Source organism: Eumetopias jubatus, unplaced genomic scaffold (assembly GCF_037043125.1).
Source record: "Eumetopias jubatus isolate StellerSeaLion01/CBP00866 unplaced genomic scaffold, mEumJub1_p1.0 scaffold_8, whole genome shotgun sequence".
Lineage (NCBI taxonomy): Eukaryota > Metazoa > Chordata > Mammalia > Carnivora > Otariidae > Eumetopias > Eumetopias jubatus.
Window position 1 is genome coordinate 54,552,209 of NW_028274814.1, and position 26,458 is coordinate 54,578,666.

The 26,458-nt window shown below is 35.0% G+C and overlaps 1 protein-coding gene across 1 annotated transcript in view; it reads left to right on the plus strand.

The window, feature by feature from the left end:
- The window catches only part of PIK3C2G (phosphatidylinositol-4-phosphate 3-kinase catalytic subunit type 2 gamma), a 344,412-nt gene that overhangs the window by 24,700 nt on the left and 293,254 nt on the right, over positions 1-26,458 (plus strand). Inside the window, 3 exon segments of the mRNA XM_088025563.1 lie at positions 7,249-7,351; positions 12,781-12,851; positions 19,992-20,055. Coding sequence (XP_087881689.1) covers positions 7,249-7,351; positions 12,781-12,851; positions 19,992-20,055 — 238 coding nt within the window.

Below are 26,458 nucleotides of genomic sequence, written 5' to 3' on the forward strand. Positions count from 1 at the left end.
CCACAATTTTTGTGCATTTTGCTCTTGCCTCTGTATTTAGAAGCATCAAAGGTTTCTTATATCCTCTTCCAACCAAATTAGTTGGCTTTTTAAAAGCCAACTCTTTTATTTGCTATGATATTTCTTTATATTTTTTGAAATTAGATGCATCTTTTTAAAATTTTATTGTATTTAAATTCAATTAATTAACATATAGTGTATTATTAGTTTCAGAGGTAGAGTTCTGTGATTCATCAGTTGCATATAACACCTAATGCTTATTACATCACATGCCTCCCCTTAATGTCCATCACCCAGTCACCCCATCCCTGCCACCCACCTCCCCTCCATCATCCTTCGTTTGCTTCCTATAGTGAAGAGTCTCTTATGGTTTGTCTCTCTCTCTGATTTTGTCTTATTTTATTTTTCCCTCCCTTCCCCTATGATCCTCTGTTTTGTTTCTTAAAATCTGCATGAGTGAAATCATATGATAATTGTCTTTCTCTGATTGACTTATTTCTCTTAGCATAATACCCTCTAGTTCCATCCACGTTCGTTGCAAATGGTAAGATTCATTTTTGATGGCTGAGTAATATTCCATTTTATATATATATACCACATCTTCCTTACCCATTCATATGTCAATGGACATCTGGGCTCTTTCCATAGTTTGGCTATTGTGGACATGGCTGCTATAAACACTGGGGTGCAGGAGCCCCTTCGGATCCCTACATTTGTATCTTTGGGGTAAACACCTAGTAGTGCAATCGCTGGGTCATAGGATAGCTCTATTTTCAACTTTTTGAGAACCTCCATGCTGTTTTCCAGAGTGGCTGCACCAGCTTGCATTCCCACCAACAGTGTAAGAGGGTTCCCCTTTCTCCATACCTTGCCAACATTTGTCTTTCCCTGACTTGTTAATTTTAGCCATTCTGACCAGTGTGAAGTAGTATCTCATTGTGGTTTTGGTTTGTATTTCCCTGATGTTGCATGATGTTGAGCATTTTTTCATGTGTCTTTTGGCCATTTGTATGTTTTCTTTGCAGAAATTTCTGTTCATGTCTTCTGCCCATTTCTTGACTGGATTATTTATTTTTTGGGTTTGAGTTTGATTAAGTTCTTATAGATCTTAGTTACTAGCCCTTTATCTGATAAAACATTTGCAAATATCTTCTCCCATTCTGTTGGTCTTTTGGTTTTGTATGGGTTTCCTTTGCTTTTCATCTTGATGAAGCCCCAATAGTTCATTTTTGCTTTTGTTTTCCTTGCCTTTGTAGACACATCTAGCAAGAAGTTGCTTTAAAACTGTGCTGATATTTTTATTAAGATTTGTATATGTGTGTCCATGTGTGTTCTGGTTAGAGACTTGTATTGATTTGAGTGGTGTCTTCCAACTCTATTTTCCCAAGAAACCTGTTATTTTCAGCCCACAATTTGCAAAACACCTCACTGCCCCCTTATATAAAAATATAGCAGGAGGGGAAGAATGAAGGGGAGTAAATCGGAGGGGGAGACGAACCATGAGAGACGATGGACTCTGAAAAACAAACTGAGGGTTCGAGAGGGGAGGGGGGTGGGGGGATGGGTTAGCCCAGTGATGGGTATTAAAGAGGGCACATTCTGCGTGGAGCACTGGGTGTTATGCACAAACAATGAATCATGGAACACTACATCAAAAACTAATGATGTAATGTATGGTGATTAACATAACAATAAAAATTTAAAGTAAAAGTTAAAAAAAAGAAATCTTGCTAAGCTCTTCATCTTCAAAAAGGCTGGCATAAAATATTTGATCAGAGCTGTCAAGCATTCTAAATAATTAGCAGAAAAAATTAATTTATTTTCAGTTTTTTTAACTACTTAGACTGATGTCAACACTACTCAAAGTCATCACATAATCACTGTGCTGTGAAAATAAAGTCAAATGCATTATTAAAAAAAAAAAAAAAGAAAGAAACATGTGGGAAAAAAGAAAAAAAGAAACATGTGTATCATATTATACCAGGAATGCCTAAATCTATAAATAAATTTTAAGTGTGCTATTTTTACTCCAAATATTTATGTTCTAATATCTGGTCTTATTTTGTCAAACCCAGTGTCCTTATTTGCAAAATGAGAGATTTGGGCCAGGACTGTTCTTCCTTTCCAGTTTTGAGATCTTTCTTCATGCAAAATCATACATGATACCCCATAATTAGAATAATTAGTTATCTTCAGGACTGGATTAATATAGTAAAATGCAAATCTACCCAACAGCCCACCAAAATTCTCATGAAACAACAGGAAAATTTATTACTAAAAAACCTCCTGGTAAAACAAGAAGAGTGACAGCATGGGAAGGACGAAACAATTGCAAGGGGATTGTGGAACTCCTAGGTAAAATGTCAAAAGATATCCAAAATAGGAGGAACTTGGGACATTCATTTGACAGCTTTATAAAAAACAAAACAATTTCCTAAGGAATGATGCACTTTCAAAATTAGCTCAAGGAGAAAAGTATAAAAGCAGGAAAACAATGAGCAGTGTGGAGTGAAAATTTAGTTTTCGGCAAATTGCACCAAACCTTCAGGGACTAGGGATTGTCCAATTATATAAACTGTTCCAGGACAGAGAAAACATATATGCAGTTTACAAGGCTGGCCTAATTGTGATGCCTAAAACAAATAAAGGTAATAAAATGTTAAAATTATAGGCCTATCTAAATTTTGACATATGCAAGGAACCTTAAAAATCTGCTAACTAAATCTGCTAGTGGGACAAATCTACGCAAAAATGTAAAAATAGTTATACATTAGGGAAAATCTATCAATGTAATTAGTATATTAACACATTCAAGAAAAAAAATGATCTTCTCAATATGATGCACCAGATACAGAAAACCTATCTGATAAAATTTGAAACTTATTTATAATTTTTTAAAAATCATTAACAAAAGAGAACACAAAAAATATACAGCAGGAATACACAGCAAATATCATATCTGACTATTAATCATTTGAGGCACTTCCTATAAAAGCAAGAAAATGAAAAGGGCATCTACTATCATTATTACTATCCAAGAGTGTTCCAGACAACAGGAAGCAAAAATGTTGGGAAACAATAGATAAAATTCCAATTATTTTAAAAGAATATAATTTTCTTGAAAAATCCAAAATAATCAACTGAAAAACCATTAAGTATTACAACAAGATTCCACAAGCTAAGTCAACACGTAAAACCAATTAATAAATATCATGAAAAAAAACTTTAACTTAAATAGAACAGAATCTTTAAAATATCTTGCAAAAAGCATAATATGTGTAATGATGACCTGAAAGAAAATGAACACTTTACTCAAGGGTATAAAAGAGAATTAGAGTGCATGTAAAAATATACTTATCCTTGAAAAGAAGATTCAATATTATAAAAATACCAATTCTTCTTACATAATCCCATAAATTAAATATAAGTCAACACTATATTAGCATTTTCTCCTTAGCACTGGCACACTAATTCTAAAATTGTTCTGGAAGCGAAACTGTGCAAAAATAGATAATATAATTTTTTAAATAGTGACTTTCATTTCCACACTTCAAAATATGCTAGAAAATTAAATAATTGAAACAATTTGGTATTGGCACAGGAATAATGCGTAGATTAATGGGATATACAGAGTCCAGAAACAGATCAGATATTTATGAAAACTGGTCATGTGATAAATGCAATAGGTCAGAGATGAAAAAATGTCCTCATTAAAGATGTTCCAGAAAATTGCCATTATGTCGGAAAAATGTCTAAAATTGGAGCTACATATCACTCTTTACTCAACAAATGCATTCCAGATAGATTGTATATAAAGACATAAGTGTAAAGAACAAAAAAGAAAGTGTTGCTATGAAAAAAATTAAGTTGAATTCTTTATAGATAATTGATAAATAGGAATCATTAAAAACTATTACTGCTAAATTAAATGTGGAAGAAACAAGTTTAAAAGATTAGAGCAATTCCTCATATCAGTGAGGTCATATGATACATGTCTTTCTCTGATTGACTTATTTCGCTCAGCATAATGCCCTCCAGTTCCATCCACGAGGAATTCTTAATCTCAGGAAACAAACTGAGGGTTACTGGAGTGGTGGGGTGTGAGAGGGATGGGGTGGCTTGGGGAGGGTATGTGCTATGGTGAGCGCTGTGAATTGTGTAAGACTGTTGAATCACAGACCTGTACCTCTGAAACAAATAATATATTATATGTTAAACAAAAAAAAAAAAAAAAGGAAGAAGAAAAAGAAGACAGCAGGAGGGGAAGAATGAAGGGGGGGAAATCGGAGGGGGAGACGAACCATGAGAGACCATGGACTCTGAGAAACAAACTGAGGGTTCTAGAGGGGAGGAGGGTGGGGGAATGAGTTAGCCTGGTGATGGGTATTAAAGAAGGCACGTTCTGCATGGAGCACTGGGTGTTATACACAAACAATGAATCATGGAACACTACATCAAAAACTAATGATGTAATGTATGGTGATTAACATAATAATAAAAAAATAAAAATAAAAGATTAGAGCAATAATTAAAAATCTAAACCAATTCCTTATTCAGGTTGTTCTTCAAGTCCAACTACATGCTCTTATAAAGAAGGTGGAACCAGAAGTTAGAAATAATTACTTATAGGTTTGGTTTATGCCAGAAAGAAGTCATAAAATTGTAATCAACAGACCCTGCATCCTATATCAAAGGATTTCTTTACTCTGATATTAAAACTTTGGCGATTGAGAGTCTATTTAGATATTCTTAGTTAAAAAATGAAATGTTCTAAGATGTCTTTTTCATAATTCCCATCTCTAACTTTGTTTTATTTACACTTTTCTCGATCTCATCAGTTTAGTGATAAGAGAATATGGAACTACAGTTGAAAATGGCCTCTAATTGGGCGTTTGGAGGGCAATGAGAGAGAAATGAACTGAAGTCATATTTTGGCTCTAAGGCTTGAGAGTGTGATAAACACTGGGATTAAATTGAGGTTACAATGGAAAAGACTTAAGATACATGTTATTTAAAAATTAGGTAACCACTGGATGTTAAAAATACATTTATGTCTCCCAAGCCTCTAAAGATAAAGAAGAGACTCAAAGAAGACTCAATCTCAACAAATGAAGGAAAATAATTAAAAAATCATAGTTAATATAAACCAACTATAACATAGCAAAAGGCATTGCTATGAGTGAGATAGTTTAAATTTTCTGATTATAAAGCAGTCTCAGAAAATGAGTTAAAAAACACTTAGCTGTAGGCTAGAGATATAGCTAAAATAAAATGATTTCATTTTTAACAGAAATATATATGTAATTGGCTACTTATTTTGACTTACGAAAGAAGTGCCATAAACTCCAAGAAACTGTTATTCTGGAAAAGAGAAAGAGGAGAATTTTTCTTACCTGTTTTATTTTTTACAGTTTACTACAATTCAAATGTTTTCCATGAGACTACATTCCTATAAAGTAAGTTTAAAAAAATGGAGAGATGAGTTATAGGGGAAAAAAGAGACTTGCAAAATCTGATAATTACCCAAAATCTGATAATTACTCAGATCTTGCCATACACACATACACACACACATCCATACAGACAGTGGGGCAAAGATAAGGGAAGAATTAGATCCTACTTTTAGAAAGGGGTAGAATTGGCAGATTTAGTAAATGAAAATATATAGGCTGTCCAGTTAAATTTGAATTTCATAAAAACCCCAAATTTTTAAATTACATATAAAATATTACATGACACATACCCATACTAAAAAAAATTATTCACTATTATCTGAAATTCATATTTATCGGCCATCTTCTATTTTATCTGGAAGCCCTAGTAAGGGGCATACATACAGGTGGGTGAAGTAAAAAGTTAGTTCAAGAAAGTAGTAATGATATCCAAGACTGAAGTCACTAGACTGGGGTCCATTGTCCAGACTTCAACACACTGAGGAAAGGAAATTTTGATAGCAAGGTGGGTCACTACTCTTAAGCTGGTTCCCCGAATAGGAATAGGAAAACGGGACTCTAAGCATGGAAAGAGGATTTAGGGTTGGGTGTGAAAGGAGAGGAACCTGAATCCATGTGAGAATATGGAGAATGCCTTTGGAGCAGAACTTGGGTGATGAGGAAAACAGGAGCTCAAGGAATACACGTGCCATGCTTTATGTTTAGCCGAGCAACAGAAAGAACTCAAGGAGCAATCCAGAGCTCGTGGAGAGCACTGAGACAGGAATCGAATAGGAGGAAGGGACAGAGGATGTAGAACACACGTTGTGAATACTAACATTCACCATTTTGACAAGGGGATAGGTGTTGAGTTTTCTTAAAAAAAATAGCAATTGTCAAAATAAGAACATTTACAGAAAATTTAGTAGCTATCACAGAGTAATGCTTTATTTTTCTGCCATTGTTGAAAATAAGTGGTCCAAAATATTAGGTGAATTTTCCAGATAAATGAATATATCACCTTAAGGGTCTCAGATGTTTTAACATATAAGGTTTTTTTCTCTTCTGAAACCCTTCATATATTTAACTAAGATCCTTAAACAAAGTACATTAACAAATTCATCCTTTTTAAAGAGTCTTACAGAGGGAGAGAAGGAAGGAAGGAAGGAAGGAAGAAGGAAGGAAAGGAAAGGAAAGAAAGAAAGGAGGGAGGGATGGAGGAAGAAAGAAAGAAAAATTATGCCATTAGAAATTTCTGAAATATGTAGGGATATTTTTTCTGTTTAATTCGCTCATCAACCCTTTGATGTAGATATTAATAATATCAATTCTAAAAATATATATTGAGTTTCAGATAGTTTAAATGGCCTGCTTATCATGGAGCTAGTATATCTGTCTCTAAAGCCTATGACATTTCTACCTCACTGCTCCACATGGTCTCAACATATACTTTGTGGCACCAGTTAGACCTCCCAGAAGCATGTTGTCCTCAGCTTTGAGATGGCCAGATAAAACTAACTCTGAATATGTAAAATATTCTTTATTATAATTTATGTCCATTCTAAAGGTATCTAATCATTTTCTAACTTGGTATACTTTAAAAATAATTGTAATAGCTTAATAACTAATATTTTAAATTGTCATTTAAAAATGAATATGAGGATATATTTTTAAATAAATGTATAAAACTAAGGCTTTATATAAAACTTTTACCAGACTAAGTTCCAAAAGAAAAGAAAAGAAACTGAGAGAGGAAAACATACACTTGGGGGTTTTATGGGAGGAAATGACTGTATTCATTTTTTTTCTCCTTTAGTGATTTTTCTTTGGGGAGCCACAAAATATTTCAGAAAGATAAATCTGTTATTCAACTCAATCTGCAGAAAAATGGGAAAGTTCCAGGAAAGTTATGTCGCAAGGTAAGATTTTCTTAGCATTAGTCTCAATTTTCAAGCTGATCATTTTAAGGACAATATTCCTATCTTTATGGATTGTTGCCAATTTGGAATTACATAGCTTAATGAATACATGTTCATTTGAGTATATTTACTGAAACATAATGAAATATTTATCTAAATGCCTGTTAACAATTTGGACTGAAGCAATTACATGAACACATTACTGCAACCTTAGTATAATAGCAAATCAATTGGCCTCTTGGAAAAATCATTTATGAGAAACTTATTAAAGTTATTACATTCATACTATCCATGAAGCCACTAGGAAGTGAACAGAATAAAAAATGTGAAGGGGAAACCACTGAAGAAAGAAAAATAACACACCTCTCATTCTATCTGAAGACTGTTTATGTCGGTATCGACATAATTTAAATCAGACAGATTAATATTCATAATATATATAATAAAACTACCTCAAAAGGGATTACTCTGCTTTAATGACACAATTTCATGCTGTTAGATATGAATTTTATTCCCTATGTGATGTCTTGAGTTATTTCAAACCCAAATTGCACAGTATGCAATGAACTTTGATATTTTGGCAGCTTTATCTGTAGAAGCTTCCAATTACCTGCTTTAAGCAAAAATCCCATTCACCCTGTCATTTACATCAGATAACAGATTTCCAGTGCATGACTCTTTTTCTTTTTTTTCTAGTTTGAGGTGTTTCATCATAAAAAGTGTTAGGTAGTGCATTAGGTTGCAATATATCTATGTGGAATATAACATAACGAGGCCAAAAGAGAGTTGTTTAGAAAAATCTTTTGGAACTGGTACTCAACTCAGCCAGTGTTGACAGCTCCAGAGCTATGCATCTGAAATCTCCACAGAGAAACATTATAAAGTACAACTAATACTCTTAAAATTAATATATCCTAAGAGTCTTCAAATTGTCCTCAATGTTTTGAAAAAGCTGAAATCATCATGTTTCATTTCAACATGGGGGAAGATGAGAAAATGTATGATTAGAATTTCTGTTCTCCTTGAGAACTTTCATGTTGCTAAAAAATAACATCTCATTGGGAGTAATTCACAAATCACTAACATTTCAGTTTCATGTAAACTAAGGTTTATACTTAAATCCATTTAACACCACTACTCGGATACAATGTGTACTGACATATATTTTATGTCTGGGAATTCACATTTCTATTATATTTAAACTTCACAATAATTCTATGCAGCAAATACTATTAAAAATAACGAAAGTGAATCACAGGGAGCTCCATAACTTTCCCCAGATCATATTCATGGGACTAGTAAGCAAGCAGAGGAGCTTGGGTTTGAACCCAGTCAGTCTCCATAGCCCATACTTTATGCTATCAAGTTATATGACAAGTACACTTAAGATTTAGAGGTGACTGAACGCAAAAGGTTTAGATGTGACTTTCAGCACAGCTGGTAAAAATTCTAGCCATATATATATATATTCTTTTTGTTTGCTATTTTAGAGAGAGAGTGGGGGAGGGGCAAAGAGAGAGGAAGAGAGAGAATCTTAAACAGGCTCCACTCCCAACACTGAGCCTGACCTGGGGCTTGATCTCAAGACCCTGAGATCATGACCCGAGCCGAAATCGAGTCAGACATTTAGCCGACTGAGCCACCCAGGCGCCCCTTGTTTTGTTTTCCACAGCTATTCCACTTACCCCAAAGTCTGGGACATCATAGGTATTTACATGTATTAACTCACAACAGCTCAAGAGCAAAAAAAAAAGGGATAATTACTATTATTTTCCTTTTTTAAATAAAAGTACTGAAAATTCAAAAGAGTAACTGAATGGCCCAAAGTCTCACAGCTAGTAAATAAGGGAGATGGGATTTGAGCAAAGCTAGTCTGGTGACAGAGCTCACTATATCATAATGCCAGACAATAAGTATCTTTGGGGTGTTGTCATATGTTGTTGGGACAAGCATATAATCATTTCTGGGTGTAAAGTGTATAACTGTCACTAGAAATGCCTGCTTTTCAATGTGTCATTTGGATCATAGCAGGAAGTAAGTTACATGGCTGCCTTTTTTATGCTTCAACTCACAAACTTTACTTCCTACAGTGAATATCACCATCTCTAATTCAACAGTTTACAGGTAAAGAGTATAAATGCTTTTTCTCATCCACAACTTTTCCTAGCACTAACACTGTTATTTAAAAATAGCTAACACCCTTGATGACACAGATGTTTATATATTCTCTATTCACTCAAACTATTAACTATGTAACTGCTGTGTACTAGGCCCTACTCTAATGTTAGTTAGAGTACTGAACAAAATCAACAAAATCCCAGCCTCATTCAGCCAGCTCTGACTCTCAGTTAAAGGGTAGTGGTGGCCTCCATATAGACTATTAGAAAGGCATTCCATGTTTCCATCTCCTAAAATCCTGGTTCTTGAAGGATTTTTTCTTTAGCATCATATTCCAAAGAGAAGATATTACATTTTATTAAAATCTATGAGGATTACTTTCAGATATCATGCTAAGTACATTACATATATAATCTGAAAATAATTAATTCAATAAATATTTCTTAAATACTTTTTACATGCCATATTTAGTACTTGCCTTTGAGGATCTCATATGTGAAGGAATAGAATAGTGAACCTACTTAAAATTCAGAATTATGAACGAAAACATATATACGCAGATTGATACTTATTTGTTCATTGAACAAATGGTAATTGAGCACCTACCATATACCAGGCACTCTTCTAAACACTGGAAATACAGAGCCAAACAAGACATCTCATTACTTATTCTAGAATGCAGAATTCTCATCCTAGTGAAGAAGACATGCAATAAACAAATATGCATTTAAAAGTCTGATAGACTTAGGGTCATCTGGGTGGCTCAGTCAGTTGAGTATCCAACTGTTGGTTTTGGCTCAGGTCATGATCTCATGGGTCATTGGATCAAGCTCCACAAAGGGCTCTACCCTCAGCAGGGGGTCTGTTTGAAGATTCCCTCCCTCTGCCCCTTCCTCCACTCGTGCACATGTTCACATGCATTCTCTCTCTCTCTAAAGTAAAATAATTTTTTTAAAAAGTCTGATAGAGATATGTGCTTTGAAAGAAAAGATAACTGCTTCTAAAGCCTAGAGTAAGAAAACCTGATACAGATGAATATGAAGGACTAGCTGTGGTGATTATTTTTATGTATAAATCCTAGAGCATATAGATCTAGTTTTCAACTTAAAAAATAAAGAGTGTTAAATTTACTGATTTGGCAACTTGTTTAAAAACAGATTCTGGATTCATACTGCCAAATTCAAATGTCTGCTCTTGGACAAATGTTTATATTCACCCTAGTTTTCTGGTTTAAAAAATGTGAATAATAATACATACCTAATATGGTTATTATTAGAACTTAATTGAGAAATGTAAATGAAGAGCTTAAATCAGTGCCTGTGCCTAATCAGGACTACATAAGTATCAGTTATTGATGTAATAAACTTAGGGTGTTAGACTAGATGGTATTTTAGCCTTTTACTATTAAAAACTCTATACAGTAAGGAGATACTGAATGGTCTCCTCTCTTGATTCTATTGTTTAATGTGGTGTCAAAATGATCTATGATTTTCATAATTTTTGCTGTATAAAAACATTTATAAACAATTATATTTTCTTTCCAGTAAAATAACATAAAATGGCTTATGATATTCTTTCTATATAATACTAGGAACATAATGATTATCATTCCATTAAATTTATCGACACCATTGCCTTACAGTAGATACTTTAGAGTTCTCTAATTCTACAAGCATATTGCAAAGCTCAATTCATCTCAGATGTCTTTCCTATTTTAAATTTGCTTGTGTTATACTGAAATATGGTAATTTAATTCTTGTTCCATGAGATTATTCATAAAATACGTTGACAGCCCTTAGAAATCTTTCTAGATTTCAAAATTTTACAATCCCCATCCTGATTAGATGTGTAACTGAGTCTTTTATAAAAAAATTGTTCTCTCTTTATCTCTCTCAAATTTGATAAGTATTGCCAACATTGTTGATATTAATCATAAAATCAAGATTTCATTCTAGCTCAAGGAAACATTCACAGAACACATACAGCAGTAGATTTTTGTATGAAAAAGACATCTTAACTTTCTCCTTAAGATGAAAGGATGGATGGTCTTCAGCTTTGGAGAAAAGTAAAGTGTACAATATAGTCCATGGACAAATGCTCAAATCTGTTCTCCAGACTTTTGAGCTCCTTTAAATAAAAATAATTTTCTTGTAAGTGACAATATGACAAAGGCCAATTTCTCCCCCAAAAGCATCTCTGGAAGCCAAGGAAAGTGGTTTTAAAATGAATATGATTATGCTATATAGAAAGATGCAAATAAGTCATTATTTATATGCTTGCTTTGGTTTTAACTTCAGAAAGAGGTTTCTTTTCTTCTTCTGAAAGTGTTTCTTTTTTATAGCATGCATTCAAAGTATTGTATTATAGGGATGGCCTTATTTTCTCCATGTAACAGTTTCCTTACTCTTCCTCACAAAACCACCCAATAAAAATATTAATATACCTTTGACCTTAGGCCATATAAGGTTTTCCTTCTGATGTTCTCTGTCAGGAGTTCTAATAGGCAGTTTTAAGAATAGATAGTATATTAACATACAAGATTACATGTACTCCAGGCATTTAGGGACTCGCTCAGCTCTCAAACTTAACAGCTGTGCATAGTGAAATAGTGCCATTATGAGGGAGTATATTGCATTCTCCCTTGCAGACTTGCATAGGATTTTCATGAGTGCCTGTTGCAGAAGAGCTAATCGAGGAGTTATTGGGTGTGTGTGTGTGTGTGTGTGTGTGTGTGTGTGTGTGTGTATGCGTGTGTGTTTGTGTGTTTATGCATATGGACCGCAGGACTGATATTTTATGATGAGTAGTTTCTGCTCATCTTGAGAGAAAACACATGCCTCCTGATAACTCCTCTTACACTAATATTTGGGAGGCAAGATGTGGTAAAGTTGAAAAATGGAGTTCATTCTGAGTCTGCCAGCCGATCTGGCAAGCTGTCAAGTCTCATACTGCCATGGCATCCACAGCCTAAATGCAAAGAAACTGTGCATGTATGTGAGAGAACTAGTGTCTGCCAAACTGCCTTCCTGTTAGGAGAACTTAATGTTTGACCTTGGTGCTTCCAGGATGTTTTTCAAATTGTCCTTGAGGTTTACCCTCAACCAAAGCCCAGTTTTCTGATTCACTTTTTGAAAAGAGTGCTTACAGAGTTAAGAAGAGTGTTGTAAAGTCTTTAAAACAAAGTATTAAAATGATGAATGAGGGTTATCAAAAGAGGTGAATAAAATGACAGCAGGAAGTTACAGACCTATTTTTATCTGGTACTCATGTCTATTCACTCTATAAATATTAATATATTCTGCTGTCTACAGCATGAAGATGACCACAGTCAGTTTTATCTGAACCAACTTCTAGAATTTATGCATATTTGGAAAGTATCCAGGTAAGATATTTTATTTTGTTCCAAGACTAGTTTCTGACTGAGTTCCCAAGTGCCAAATCACAATATTTTTCAGTTGATTGTAAAAACTGTCCTTTCACTAGTACCGTGGAAGCTACTGTACTTTTAATAGATACCTCCCTTTGGCAAATTTTGTTAATAATTATCTATTCTTCACAGCTATTCAGATACATTTGAAGAGCTGCTAACACCTTCCAGAACAATCTAACATTCATTTTAAAATCTCTCTGCTACCAGTTATTACGTTTTCAAGGATTTTTTTTTCTCATTCATTTTGTGAATTTGAGTGTGCATGTGTCACTAAGCTCTTTGTATAACTGAATTTCCAAACTTTGAAAGTCAAAACCTCCTGCTTTAAATTTCCTTCTTGAACTCCATAAAAATAATTGGTATATCATAAACAGAGGAGTGTGAATTCAAATTGGAAAACTCAAATGACAATAAATGAACATATCCTAATTGATTCTGATATCTAAATGTATACGTGTATTATTTGAAAAATAGATCCATCAAGAAGCTAAACTGGGAGAAGATATCGGTGCTACACTATGGGTTTATCTGGAATTAAAGTTGTTCTGAGCTGAATGAGCAAAAATTGAGGTATAGGACGTATATATCATTAATCTCTGAAGCAAACCCCAGTATAAAAATACGAGTTAAAATTGTTTTTAGTGACTATTCATAATAGCTATCAATCACTTTAGCGGAGTTATTGTACATTTGGCATACATTATCTCATCTAATTTTTCCTACAACCCTGTGATAAGACACAGAATTTACTTCAGAATCAAAGAAACTAAAGTTCTAGAAGATTAAATACCTTGCCTAAGGCCACTCAGTTCATTCTTGGTAGGACCAAAATTAGGTCGGCCTGAAACTTGCAAAGACCAACTGTCTGAAATTTACAAGGACCATATTTTTTTTTATTAAACTACTGTGTCTTTCCATATGTGCCTGTCTTTATTTCCCCCAAAATATTCGTCCTCAACAATAAAAATCACAGAATGGGTAGGACTAGGGAAGACTTTCAATATAATCTAACCCAAATTTTTATTTTATAGCTAATTACATGGATCAGGGATAGGCTCCCATCAAAATGACAAATTAATAAAGGCTGTAGTTTCCTTATTCCAAAATAAATTTATCAAAAAAAACTGTAGAGAGAGACATCAAATCTGACAAATTCTTTAAAAAGAGAGAAATCTTTGGGAGACAAAGGATTGTTTTGAATGAGTTTAGTGGAGGGTTGTGACTTACATGTAGACAGCTGCTGCCTGGGACACAGAGAAACAGTGTGTTATAGTTTTCAGTGTATAGATCTTCCACTTCTTTGGTTTAATTTATTCCTAAGTATTTTTTTATGCCTTTGTAAGTGGGATTTTTTTCTTAAGTTTCCAAAACTTTCATTGTCAGTGTATAGAAACCGAACTGATTTGTATATATTTATCTTGCATCCTGAGACTTTGCAGAATTCATTTATTAGTTCTGAGTATTTTGGTGGAGTCTTCAGGATTTTCTACATACAAGATTGTATCATCATCAAACAGACACAATTTTACTTCTCCTTTCCAGTCTGAATGCCTTTTATTTCATTTTCTTCTCTGATTACTCTAAAACTTCTAGTACAATGTTGAATAGGAATGGTGAGTGTGGGAACCCTTATTTTGTTCCTGATTTTAGAGGAAGTACTTCCAACATGTTACCACTGGTATGATGATAGCTCTAGGTTGTCATACATGAAGTCTATTATGTTGAGATATGTTTTTCCATACCCAATTTGTTGAAAGTTTTTATGAGATGTTACATTTTTCCAAATGCTTTTTCTGCTTCTATTGAGATAATCAATGATTTCTGTCTTTCATTTTATTAATATGCTTTATCACATTTATTGATTTGTGTAGTTAAATCATCCTTGCATCCCAGGGGTAAATTTTCTCGGTCATGGTGTATATAATCCTTTTAATGTGCTGTTGAATTTGGTTTGCAAGTATTTTGTTGGGAAAATTTGCATCTATAATCATCAGGGATATTGGCCTATAGTTTTCTTTTCTTGTAGTGTCCTTCTCTGGCTCTGGCATCAGGGTAATTCTGGCTTCATATAATGAGTTTGGGAGTGTCCCCACCTCTTCAAGTTTTTGGAAGGGTTTGAGAAGAACTGACATTAATTTGTCTTTAAAAATTTGGTAGGATTTATCAATGAAGCCATTTGCCCCTGAATTTTTCTTTGTTGGGAGGTTTTTGATTACCAATTTAATCTTCTTATTGGTCGATTCAGATTTTCTATTTCTTTCTGATTCAGTCTTGGTAGGTAGTATTTTCTAGGAATTTATCCAGTATTCTAGGTTGTCCAATTTTTTGGTATATAATTGTCATAGTAGTCCTTTTGCTCCTTCTTTGTTTCTTTTAGCAGCTTTTTTTTAAAGATTTTATTTATTTATTTGAGAGAGAGAGAGAGAGAGAGAGAGAGAGAAGTGGGGGGAGGGGCAGAGGGAGAGAGACAAGCTGACTCCCCACTGAGCAGGGAGCCAGATTCAAGTCTTGATCCCAGGATCCTGGGCTCATGACCTGAGCTGAACACAGACAAATGACTGAGTCACCCAGGTGCCCCTTATAACAGCTTTTAAATTAAAGCCTATTTTGTGTAATATAAGTATAGCTACCTCTACTCATTTTAGGTCTCTATATGCATGAAGTACCTTTTTCTATCCCTTCACTGTGAATGTGTGTGTCCTTGAAGCTGAAGGGAGTCTCTTGCAGGCAGTATATAGTTGTGCCTTTATTCACTCAACCACTCTTTGCCTTTTGACTGAAAAATTTTACATTTATTTATTTTTTTTAAAGATTTTATTTATTTATTTGACAGAGAGAGACACAGCGAGAGAGGGAACACAAGCAGGGGGAGTGGGAGAGGGAGAAGCAGGGCTCCCGCAGAGCAGGGAGCAGGGAGCCGGATGCGGGGCTCAATCCCGGGACCCTGGGACCATGACCTGAGCAGAAGGCAGATGCTTCTGCCCAGGCACCCCACACCTTTTTTTTTTTTTTAAGATTTTATTTATTTATCTGAGAGAGACAGAAACAGAGACAGCATGAGCAGGAGGGAGGGGCAGAGGGAGAGGGAAAACTTTACAACTTAAAGTAATTACTGATAGATAATGACTTAAAATTGACATCTTCTTAATTGTTTTCTGGCTGTTTTGTCCTTCCTTCCTTCCTTCCTTCCTTCCTCCCTCCCTCCCACCCTTCCTGCCTTTCTTCCTGAATTGCTGATTTGCCATAGAAGTATAGTTTGATTCCCTTCTCTTTACCTTTTGAGTATCCGTGATAGGTTTTTGTTTTGTGTTTACTTTGAGATTTACTTGAAATATGTTACAGATATAAAATTCTTTTAAGTTGATAACAATTTAACCTTATTTGCATAAAAACTCTACTTTTTACTCTGCCCCAAAATCTTATGCTTTTGATGTCAGAATTTATATCTCTTTATATCATATATCCATTGACAATTATTACAGCTATCACTATTTTTAATACTTTTTCCCTTTAACCTCTATACTAGAGTTAAGTGATTGACACATCACTATTACAGTATTGTGAATCCAACTATATACTTACCTTTCCAGAAAGGTGTATTGCATATTTTCATGTTTTCCTGTTACTAATTAGTATCTTTTCATTTCAGCTCGAAGAACTAGCATTTCTTCCAAGGCAGGTCTTAAGGCAAAGAATTCCCTTTGCCTTTGTTTGTGAAAGTCTTTATCTCACCTTCATTTCTGAAGGACAGTTTTGCTAGGTAAAGTATTCTTGGGTGGCAGGGGTTATTTTTGTTTTCGTTTTTTCTTTCAGCAACTTAAATTTATCATCCTACTCTCTCCTAGACTGTAGGATTTCTGCTGACAAATCCACTGATAGCTTTATGGTGGTTCTCTTTTAAGAGGATTCTCTCTTGCTACCTTTGAAATTCTCTCTTTGTTTTTGCTTTTAGACAGTTTTATTATTGTTATGTGTCTTGGAGAAATCATTTTGGACTGAAATTGTGAGATAAACTATTATTAAATGAACTTGGATGTCCAAATCTCTCCCCAGGTTTGGGAAGTTCAAAAGCCATTATCTTCAAATAAACTTTCTGCTCACTCTCTTCTCCTTCTGGGACTCTAGTGACATGTATATCGTTTCTTTTTATGGTGTCCCATGAATTCCATAGGCCTTCTTAATTCCTTTTTTTTTTCTTTTTGTTCCTCTGCTTAAGTAATTTCAAATAATTTGTCTTTGAGCTTACTGATTTTTTCTTCTGCTTGGTCCCTTCTGCCGAAGCTCTTTATTGAATTCTTCAGTTCAACACTGTATTCCTTAGCTCCAAAACTTCTGGTTCTTTTTTATCTTTTCTATACCTTCGGTGAAGTTCTCATTTTGTACTTATATTGTGTTGCTGATTTCATTAAATTGTCTCTCTGTCTTCTCTTATATTTCTGAGTATCTTTAGAACAATTGTTTTAAATTTTTGTCAGGCCATTCATGTATCTTCATTTCTTTGAGGTCAGTTGCTATAAGTTTACTGTGTTCCTTTGGTAGAGTCATATTTCCCTGACTCTTTGCGATCCCTGGAGCCTTGCATAGGTGTCTGTGCACAGGAAGAAGGAGTCACATCTTCCAGACTTTATGGGCTGATCTCAGTAAAGGACCTTCACCTGTAGGTGAGGCACAATGGAGCATGCTATGACCCACAGTCTAGTGGTGCAGGGCACCAAGTGCAGAGTCATGTGGAAGACCCAGATCTGGTGAGTGTGATGTCTCCTCAGGTCAGGCCACTGGGGCCCACAACATTAACTCTGTGGTCCTTTGAAGTGCTAGGGTCCTTGAAATGGCTGCACGTGCTGTTGGTATCTTCAGTGGTGCCTCCAGGTCTAGTACCTAGGGACCAGGACAGGAAGTGGTTGTTGCTAGAGCTGGTGTTATGCATACACACAGTTGCAGGGGCCAGCTACAGGTGCCTGTGTAGTGGCAGGGGCTGGTTGCAGACATACATATAGTGGGGGAGGGCAAGGCTGGCAGCAAGGACTAGGACTAACTGTAGGTGCATTGGCACTGTGAGGACCCTGGCTGCTGGCATGCACTCCTGTGGCTGCAGACCTTGGTCATGTGCACAGCAGTGGAGGCTGTTATGGGAGTCAGGCTGGTTAGATGCAGGTACACAGCTGGAGGGGCTGGCTGCAAGCAAGCCCAACTGTGTGAGTCAATGACAGGAAACAGGACCAGGACCAGGCCCACCAATAGCTGTGGGGACCCTGGCTGTCGGTGTGCATTCCTGTGACTGCAGTGTCTCCCTAAGACATATGCATAGCAGTGAAGGCCAGTACAGAATTCAGGCCAAGGGCTTGCAGGTGCACAGCTTGGGAACCAGCTACAGGTGAGCCCTGGGATGGCAGTGGGGTGACGAAGGGAGTGGAGAGGGACTCAAGCAGCTGCTGTTTGTGAATGTGAATACCTGTGTGTTGGGGGAAACAGTGAAATTTGCAGGGGAGGTTGCAATTTGCAACTGCAAATCTGCAGTTGCTATGTTGGTTGGTTTCTTCAGTGGTAAAAACTACTGGGGCCCTCTGCAGAGCAGGTCACTGGGAACCATAGTAACTCCCACCGTGTGACTGATACTGGTAGCCCCAGCCCTTCTTCCTTGTTCCTAGCTGTCTTTATGCATCTCAGCTTTGCGGTCTCTGCGTGGAGTAAAACCAATGCAGGTCCTTCTTGTAGTGGCCCAAAAGGCTGGCTGCTGGCTCACCACTCTCCCTTTCCCAGCGGGAGTGTTTCCCTCTTGGCAGTGAGCAATGCAGGCCTGCAGGATGGGATGAGGCAGGCAAAATGAAACTGCCTGCTCTTCCTTTTTTGTGTGGTTATTTTCAGGTTTTTCTAGTTGTTGTTGTTCTACAGTGTTGTGGAAGTTTCTTAGAAGGATTCCTAAACTCTCCCAGAGCTGTTCTTGTTCATGGGTAGTTGTCTAACTGTGGGAAGACAGAGGCTGCGATCTCCTACTTTGCCATCTTGGTGACCTCCAAGACTTTGCTTTCTGAAATACAAGGCTATTGCTATTCTGCCTGCGCTCCTCAGACTACTTTATGGTGTCATTAAAAGATCAAACACTAGATGGCAGGAGCTTTGTTTTCAGTTTTCCTCTTCCTGACTTCCTTTTAGAAGTTGGGCAAATCACATACGTTCGTTAGTTTCTAGGAGTTTTTCTATAAAATAAATATAATATTTAATAGCAAGGTGCTGAACTAGGTATATATTCTTGAGGGTATTTTAAGTGTTAGGGTCAGATTTTATATAAAAACCTTCCCTCCAATAACCAAAATTTTTCACTATTCTTTTCCTATACCTCCACTGACTTTTTACATAGTCTGTGAATTTTGTTTTTGAACTGTTATATGTAATGCAACTAAAGTGATGATTTAATAAAGGCTGAGAAGGCAGCTATTGTAAAATATATTGGTGCGTTTTAGCAATGTTTTTGTGTTGTATGATTTGTTCAATTCAATTCAGGAGTTTTTAGGACAAATAGGAAGGGAAAGTCATAATGTTTAGGAAAACAATTTTGATAAGTGAAGTCAAAAGAACCTCTACTAATCTCACACCTATTCCACCGAAGCATAGACAAAGTTGGAGCAGTAAGAGTAGCTCAGGAAAGAAAAACACAGAGGTTTGATGTCAAAGACAACCTTATCTATTATAAATATATGTCATTAATTCTGAAAGCAATTCTCTTCAAGATTTTGCATATTTAACAATTCTTGATGTTAGTATTTGTCATTATCTGCTCATGAATCCTTTTGTAACTTACATTTTGAATTAAGAGTAGTTTGATACAATGAACAGTCTTTAAGAGGTTTCGTTAATTTGTCATGGACTTTTTTTGGAGTTCTAAGGTTTTCAAACATGTTTGTAGCCTATCAAGTTACGCAAAACTTATAAACATTCATCTGAAATGGTTTTTAAAATCGTGTCAATAGCAACCCTTTTTTAACCATGTCTGCTATAGAATCATGGACAAAACAGAGCTTATGATAAATATGCTAAAGTTAATATAAGTTTTCCTACCCACTTTTAAACAAAGTTGTTTTTTTTTCTTTCCAGACAGTGCCTCTCAACAGTAATCAAAAAATATGACTTCCACCTGAAATCCCTACTGAAAACCCAGGTATTAACTTTTGTTATTTCACCTGTCAATTCCACAAGCATCTATTAACCATAAACTCTTTTTCTAAAACTTTGCAGTTCTCTGAAGATACAAAGATGAATAAAGTAGAAGGTCTATACTTGAGCAGCTTTCATTGTGTCATGGCAAAATAGACAAGTAAACAGACATGTGTTAATAAAGTGTCATAGCTACTGCGAAAGACCTATGTGTATATAGGGCACAAAAGAAAGTTATCAATTTTACCCCTTTGATCTGAATATTGAAAAATGAGTATGCCAGCTAGGGAAGATGCACGGTGAAGGAAGGTGGGGAGTGGGGAAAACTTTCAGCAAAAAACACCATGAATAGAAGCAGTTAGGAAAAAGCCTGCTGTGATTTGAAAACTGTATGAAATTTGGAATGGCTACAATTAGGGTTCAAGGCCTGTAAAGAGACCAGATGAAAGGGGCAAGCGGGGGCTGTTATAATAGGATCTTAAGGACAGTTTATGGACAATTTAATGATTTTCTAATTTATCAGCTGATGACATGGAGCCATTATGCAAGGCAGTAGAATGACAGATGGGTGATTAGAGGAGCATTGCATTAGCCCAAAGAGATGATGAGGGTATTGACAAAAACTCTACAATAGGGGTGGGTAGGAGGGGACAAATTCATAATAGGTAAAAATATGCAACTTATATGATTTGGTGAAAAACTATGAGTAAAACAAAAGAACAGAGGGTCTAGAATACCTCCACATTCCTGGCTGCTAACTGCATAGAGACATCAGTTCACCAAAATAGCAAAGAGAAGAGAAGCTAGCTTGACATGGAAAAATGATGGATTTAGTCCAAGACTACTAAGATTTGGTCACCAACAGGGCATCCAAGTTGTGGTCACCCATTAAGCAGATCATTTCTTATAGCTTATTCTTCCAGGGAAGGGTTAATCTTCCACAGATAAAACAACCTATGATTATAGAAAATTGTGTAAGACAGTGTTTTGTTTTGTTTTTTAAGATTTATTTATTTATTTGAGAAAGAGAGAGAATGGGGGGAGGGGCAGAAAGAGAAAGGAGAGAGAATCCCAAGCAGACTCCAAGCTGAGCACAGAGCCCAGCACAGGGCTCGACCTGAGCCAAAACCAAGAGTCAGACAGCCAACCAACTACACCACCAGTAGCCCCAAGACAGTGGTTTTAAAACAAGTGAGGATTTCTTTTTCCATTAAATAATTGACTCCTGATATACATATGAAAAGATAAAGAACCTAGGTAACTAAAAGATTCTGAAAATAATATTTCTTGATGAAGATATGTGAATATCTTCATCACAAACTCATGTGAATTCCACATAAATATTCAAAGACACAGTGATAACAAACACACAGCGCATATACCCTTCCAAAGTGTAATCTTCTCATTCTAATTCCATTTTTCTTTCTTGAGCCTGGCTTAAATCTGGAAGTTCAAAACGTGAAATGTGAAAAAAAAACTCACAGATTGGTTTAAGTCTCATAAAAGTGTCATAATTAGTACTTCTTTCAGCTTGATTCTTCATCTTTGTGACAGTCATTCTTTCTAATGTAGAATTTGAAATTTACCAGGCACCCAAAGCAAATGAATACTTCATCCCTAGATCATTTATGTCTCTTGACTATATGTAAATATATTTTTGAGGTTATGGTAAACTACTTATGGATGAATTGTAATTACTGAAATGTCTTTGTACTGCTCATGTATCAAAAATGCCTTTTTATACACACACACATACACACACAAAAAATTGAGAATTTGTAAAATTCTTAATTTCCAAGAGGTTTGATCATCTTACTCATACATAAGCCTCCAATATTTCCATTTTAAAAGAATCCATTGATTCTTGTAAATTTTTCCAGTATGACTTAAAAGCTGGCAAAACATCAAATAACTACTATCTTTCCATTAACACTGGCAAATAGTTATCATCACCCACATCACCTATAAATAGGCCACAGAGTCTGCAATTTTTCAGATGAACTCTTCCAAAACAATGAGCTTTTTAAATGTGATTCTTCCTATGAAGTATCACTGGTAAATATCTGAGAAGTGAGGACAGACTGTGATATGATCAATTCACAATTTTGTGCTTCTTATTTATTTGAAAATTGCATTAAGTAGCATTTCATCAACATTGAAAGCAGTACCAATTTGAAAAACAATGTTTTTTTAATATTTCCCAAACTTGATTAAACATATTTTTTTAAAAAAATAGCAAACATGCAGGCTGAAAAATATGACATGAATATTATTGAGTAATATGGATAATGCAAATTTTCAAATATTTTATTTCCCCAGCCATTGTCATTTAACATATATTAGACTTAACTTATTTCAGATTGGGCATTCTGATTATTATGTTTGCTAAATACATAGTTTTGTAAATAGTTTACATAGAACTTTTCCTTTGAACATTTTCTTCCTCTCACCTATTCCACTAATACCCAGAAAGGTAAGGAATATTTTCTATATTCATTCTATATTCTGTATTCATCTTTAATATTTCAGAGAAATTAAAAATAGAAGAAAGAGAAAGAATTTTCCCCCTAGGATATTACTCAATGCTTACTTAATGCAAATTAGTGAACTATTTACTCACTGGAATCAAGAGAAATGGAAATCAGAGCCATACTCTGAAGTTGCTGATGATCTAGTTGGAAAGACAGCATATTCACATATATAATATACATACAGAGCAAAGCAATGTAAAAATAAGATTTCAATCTATGTGCAAGAATCAACTTCTAATTCAAAGTGCTTAAGCACTGTCTCTAAAATTTTTATTACAATGCCAAATAGCCCTTTAGAGAAAGTTAGCAATCTTACCACTGATGATAAACTTATACTAGAATCTAGTAACTGGTGAACTAACTGTAAACTAGATGGAAGACGATTGAGAAAAATCTACTCATACTTCAAAACATGGTTTGGCTTCATGAAATATCTTCTTGGTCTACAAAGAGCTACAAACCTCCAAACACTTTACCATCTAGCTCATGACTCAGAGAGTGTACCAACTACATAACAAGAATGACATCTCTATTATTCAGGTGTAAGTAACTCAATAAGTAAGGAAGAATAATAATTATCTCACAGTTTTCTCTCCCTGAGACCAAAATCCAACTGTATTCAGCCTCTAGACTGAGTCTAAAAATTCCATATACAAGTAGAAATAAAGGGGGCACAAAGGGATCTTATATATTTAGCTTTATTAGAACTGAAGCTCTTTTAGTAACAGGTAGATCTATTATTGGATTTTTAGAAGTTCAATTCAAACATAATTTAAACAGAGTGGCAGTAAAGACAGAATTTAGGAGCAGAGATTCCAAAGTCAGGTATCTGTATGACAGCCTTCCACCACTATGGAAGTTTTTATTCAACTTTCCTAGAGTTCATATTATTCATCACTATAGTGAATATAATAAAATATAATATAATGATATTTTTAAAAATTAATAAAAAGTGGATGGGATGTGTTTAATATAACATAGTGGTTTGAAGGTAAAAAGTGTTCAAGTAAAAATAAGTGCAAGTATTATTTTATTGCTATGAGAGTTACTATTTTTAACACTATTACTAAAGTAGAGGACTGTATAGGATCCAGAAGAAAAATGTCACAAAACCGATTTGCATTCACAACAGAATATAAGAAGAGGTAGAAAAGGACCAAAAAAATCATAAGAAGAAAATAGAATAAAATGAGTAGGTAACAAGGACCAAGTTAAAGGTTACAAAAGAAGAAGTCAAGGAGATGAAGGAGATAAAGTCAGGTCACAAGGAAAATAAAACAACTGCAGATTTGGAACCTGGCTTAGCAGAAACTACTAAAAGTCAAACCTATTATGTATAGAACAGTCTCAGACTTAAAGAATGAAAAAAAAAAGAAAAAGTGAAACTAGATTTTCAATAAGGAAGATAATCACTAGCCAACATAATTTGTATTCCAAGTGAGATGGAAAGCACTGAAGGGTTCCGTCAAAGGAATAACATGATCTGACATTTTATTTGGGATTTGTGCAGTGAATTATATAATACATGAAAAACATAATAATAAATATACAAATTAAAGAATAGTATTAGAACAGGCATTCTTATTAAACAATAAGTTTAGCAATAAAATATTGCCAGTATCAAGTATCATAGGATCTGCCCATGTGCCACTTTAGATCTCTTTTCCCCTACATAAGAGGTAATCTTTGGAGAAAAGTGTTCTGTAGCTTTTCTTTTCCCCACTTTACCTTTTCCCATTTCACTATCAAAGGATATCTATGTATTCATTAGCAATATAGAGCTTAGGTTTCCTTTTTAATATCTACCTAAGTGGAATTATATGTAGTTTTTGAGCCATGTATCTTTCACTTATTGTTTTCAGATTTATCCACCTTGTTCCATGTGGTTTTGATTTGTTTCCATTGTTATATGGTACTCAGCTAGATCAAAGAATCTCTATGTATTTATCTCTTCTACTGTTGATGTATACTTGAGCTAATATCAAGAATTTTTCTAGGGTATATACCTAGGGTCATAGACCCTTTTCTAATAGGGTCACATGTATTTCATAACAGATGAGAGAGATCCCATTGCCCCATTTTCTCACCAACGTTGTGGTACAATCCAAACTTAAATTTTTGCCTAGAGAGGTGTATGTTTTGATCATATTTCAGTTTTAATTTTCATTTCCCTGAATATGAAAATTCATTCTTTACTTTTAAAAAAAAAAACATCAAACTGTCAATCTTTTTATTTCTGAAATATTACTTATTTTTTTAATTATTATGTTCAATTAGCCAGCATATAGTACATCATTAGTTTTTGATGTAGTGCTCAATGATTCATTATTTGTGTATAACACCCAGTGCTCATCCCAACATGTGCCCTCTTTAATACCTATCACCTAGTTACCCCACCCCCTCCCTTCTGTAACCCTCAGTTTGTTTCCCAGAATCCAGAGTCTCCCATGGTTTGTCTCCCTCTCTGATTTCTTCCCATTCAATATTCCCTCCCTTTCCCCATGGTCCTCTGCGCTTTTCCTTATGTTCCACATATGAATAAAACCGTATGATAATTGTCTTTCTCTGCTTGACTTATTTCACTTAGCATAATCCTCTCCAGTACCATCCATGTCAATGCAAATGGTAGGTATTCATCCTTTCTGATGGCTGAGTAATATTCCATTGTATATATGAACCACATCTTCTTTATCCATTCATCTGTTGAAGGACATCTCAGCTCCTTCCACAGTTTGGTAATTGTGGACATTGCTGCTATGAATGTTGGGGTCCCTTCTTTCACTACATCTGTATCTTTGGGGTAATGATCTAGTAGTGCAATTGCTGGGTCATAGGGTAACTCTATCTTTAATGTCTTGAAGAACCTCCACACTGTTTTCCAGAGTGGCTGTACAAGCTTGCATTCCCACCAACAGTGTAAGAGGGTTCCCCTTTCTCCACTTCCTCACCAACCTTTGCAGTTTCCTGTCTTGTTAATTTTTGCCATTCTAACTGGTGTATCTCATTGTGGTTTTGATTTGTATTTCCCTGATGTCTAGTGATGTTGAGCCTTTTTTCATGTGTCTGTTAGCCATTTGTATGTCTTCCCTGGAGAAGGGTGTGTTCATGTCTTCTGCCCATTTCTTGACTGGATTATTTGTTTTTTGTGTGTTGAGTTTGATAAACTGTCATTTTTTATGATATATATATATAGTCGAACTTCTCATCCATTTTCTACATTACCTTATCTTTTTCAGATAGATTCATGGGAACTACTTATATATTTACTCATCATTTGATTATGTGTATTGTAAATATTTCCTTTTAGCTAGTGGCTTGTCTTTCCACTTCATTATGGCTTGTATTTATTAACTATCTAGAAGTTTAATTGACATAAAATAAAACACACTCATGTTAACCATATAGTTTTACTAGTTTTGAAAATGCATATGCGTATGTAACCACCACAGAAATCAAGATATAAAATATTTCCATCACACCCAAAAGTGCCCAACTGCTTTTTTGCAGGTAGTATCTTCCATCCTAGACACCATGTAACCCAAGATATATGGATTTTCTTTGCCTTGATCTCCAATAGAATTTTACTATTAAGTGGTAAGAACAGGACTCTTTTTTTGTTGTTGTAATCTTAAGGAGAATGTTACAGTCCTTTACCAACTGAGTAAGAAGTTATTTGGAGTTTATGTAGTTTTGGCATGAAGTTAGTCACCCTTTACTAGGTTGGAGAAGTTTCCTTCTATTCTTCGTTTGCTAGGAGTTTACATTGTAGATGGGTGATAAATTTTGTCAAATGCCTTTTCTGTATCAATACAGATAGGCATATGGTTTTTCTCATTACTCCTTTCAAACTTTAAAAATATTTTTGCATTACTGGGA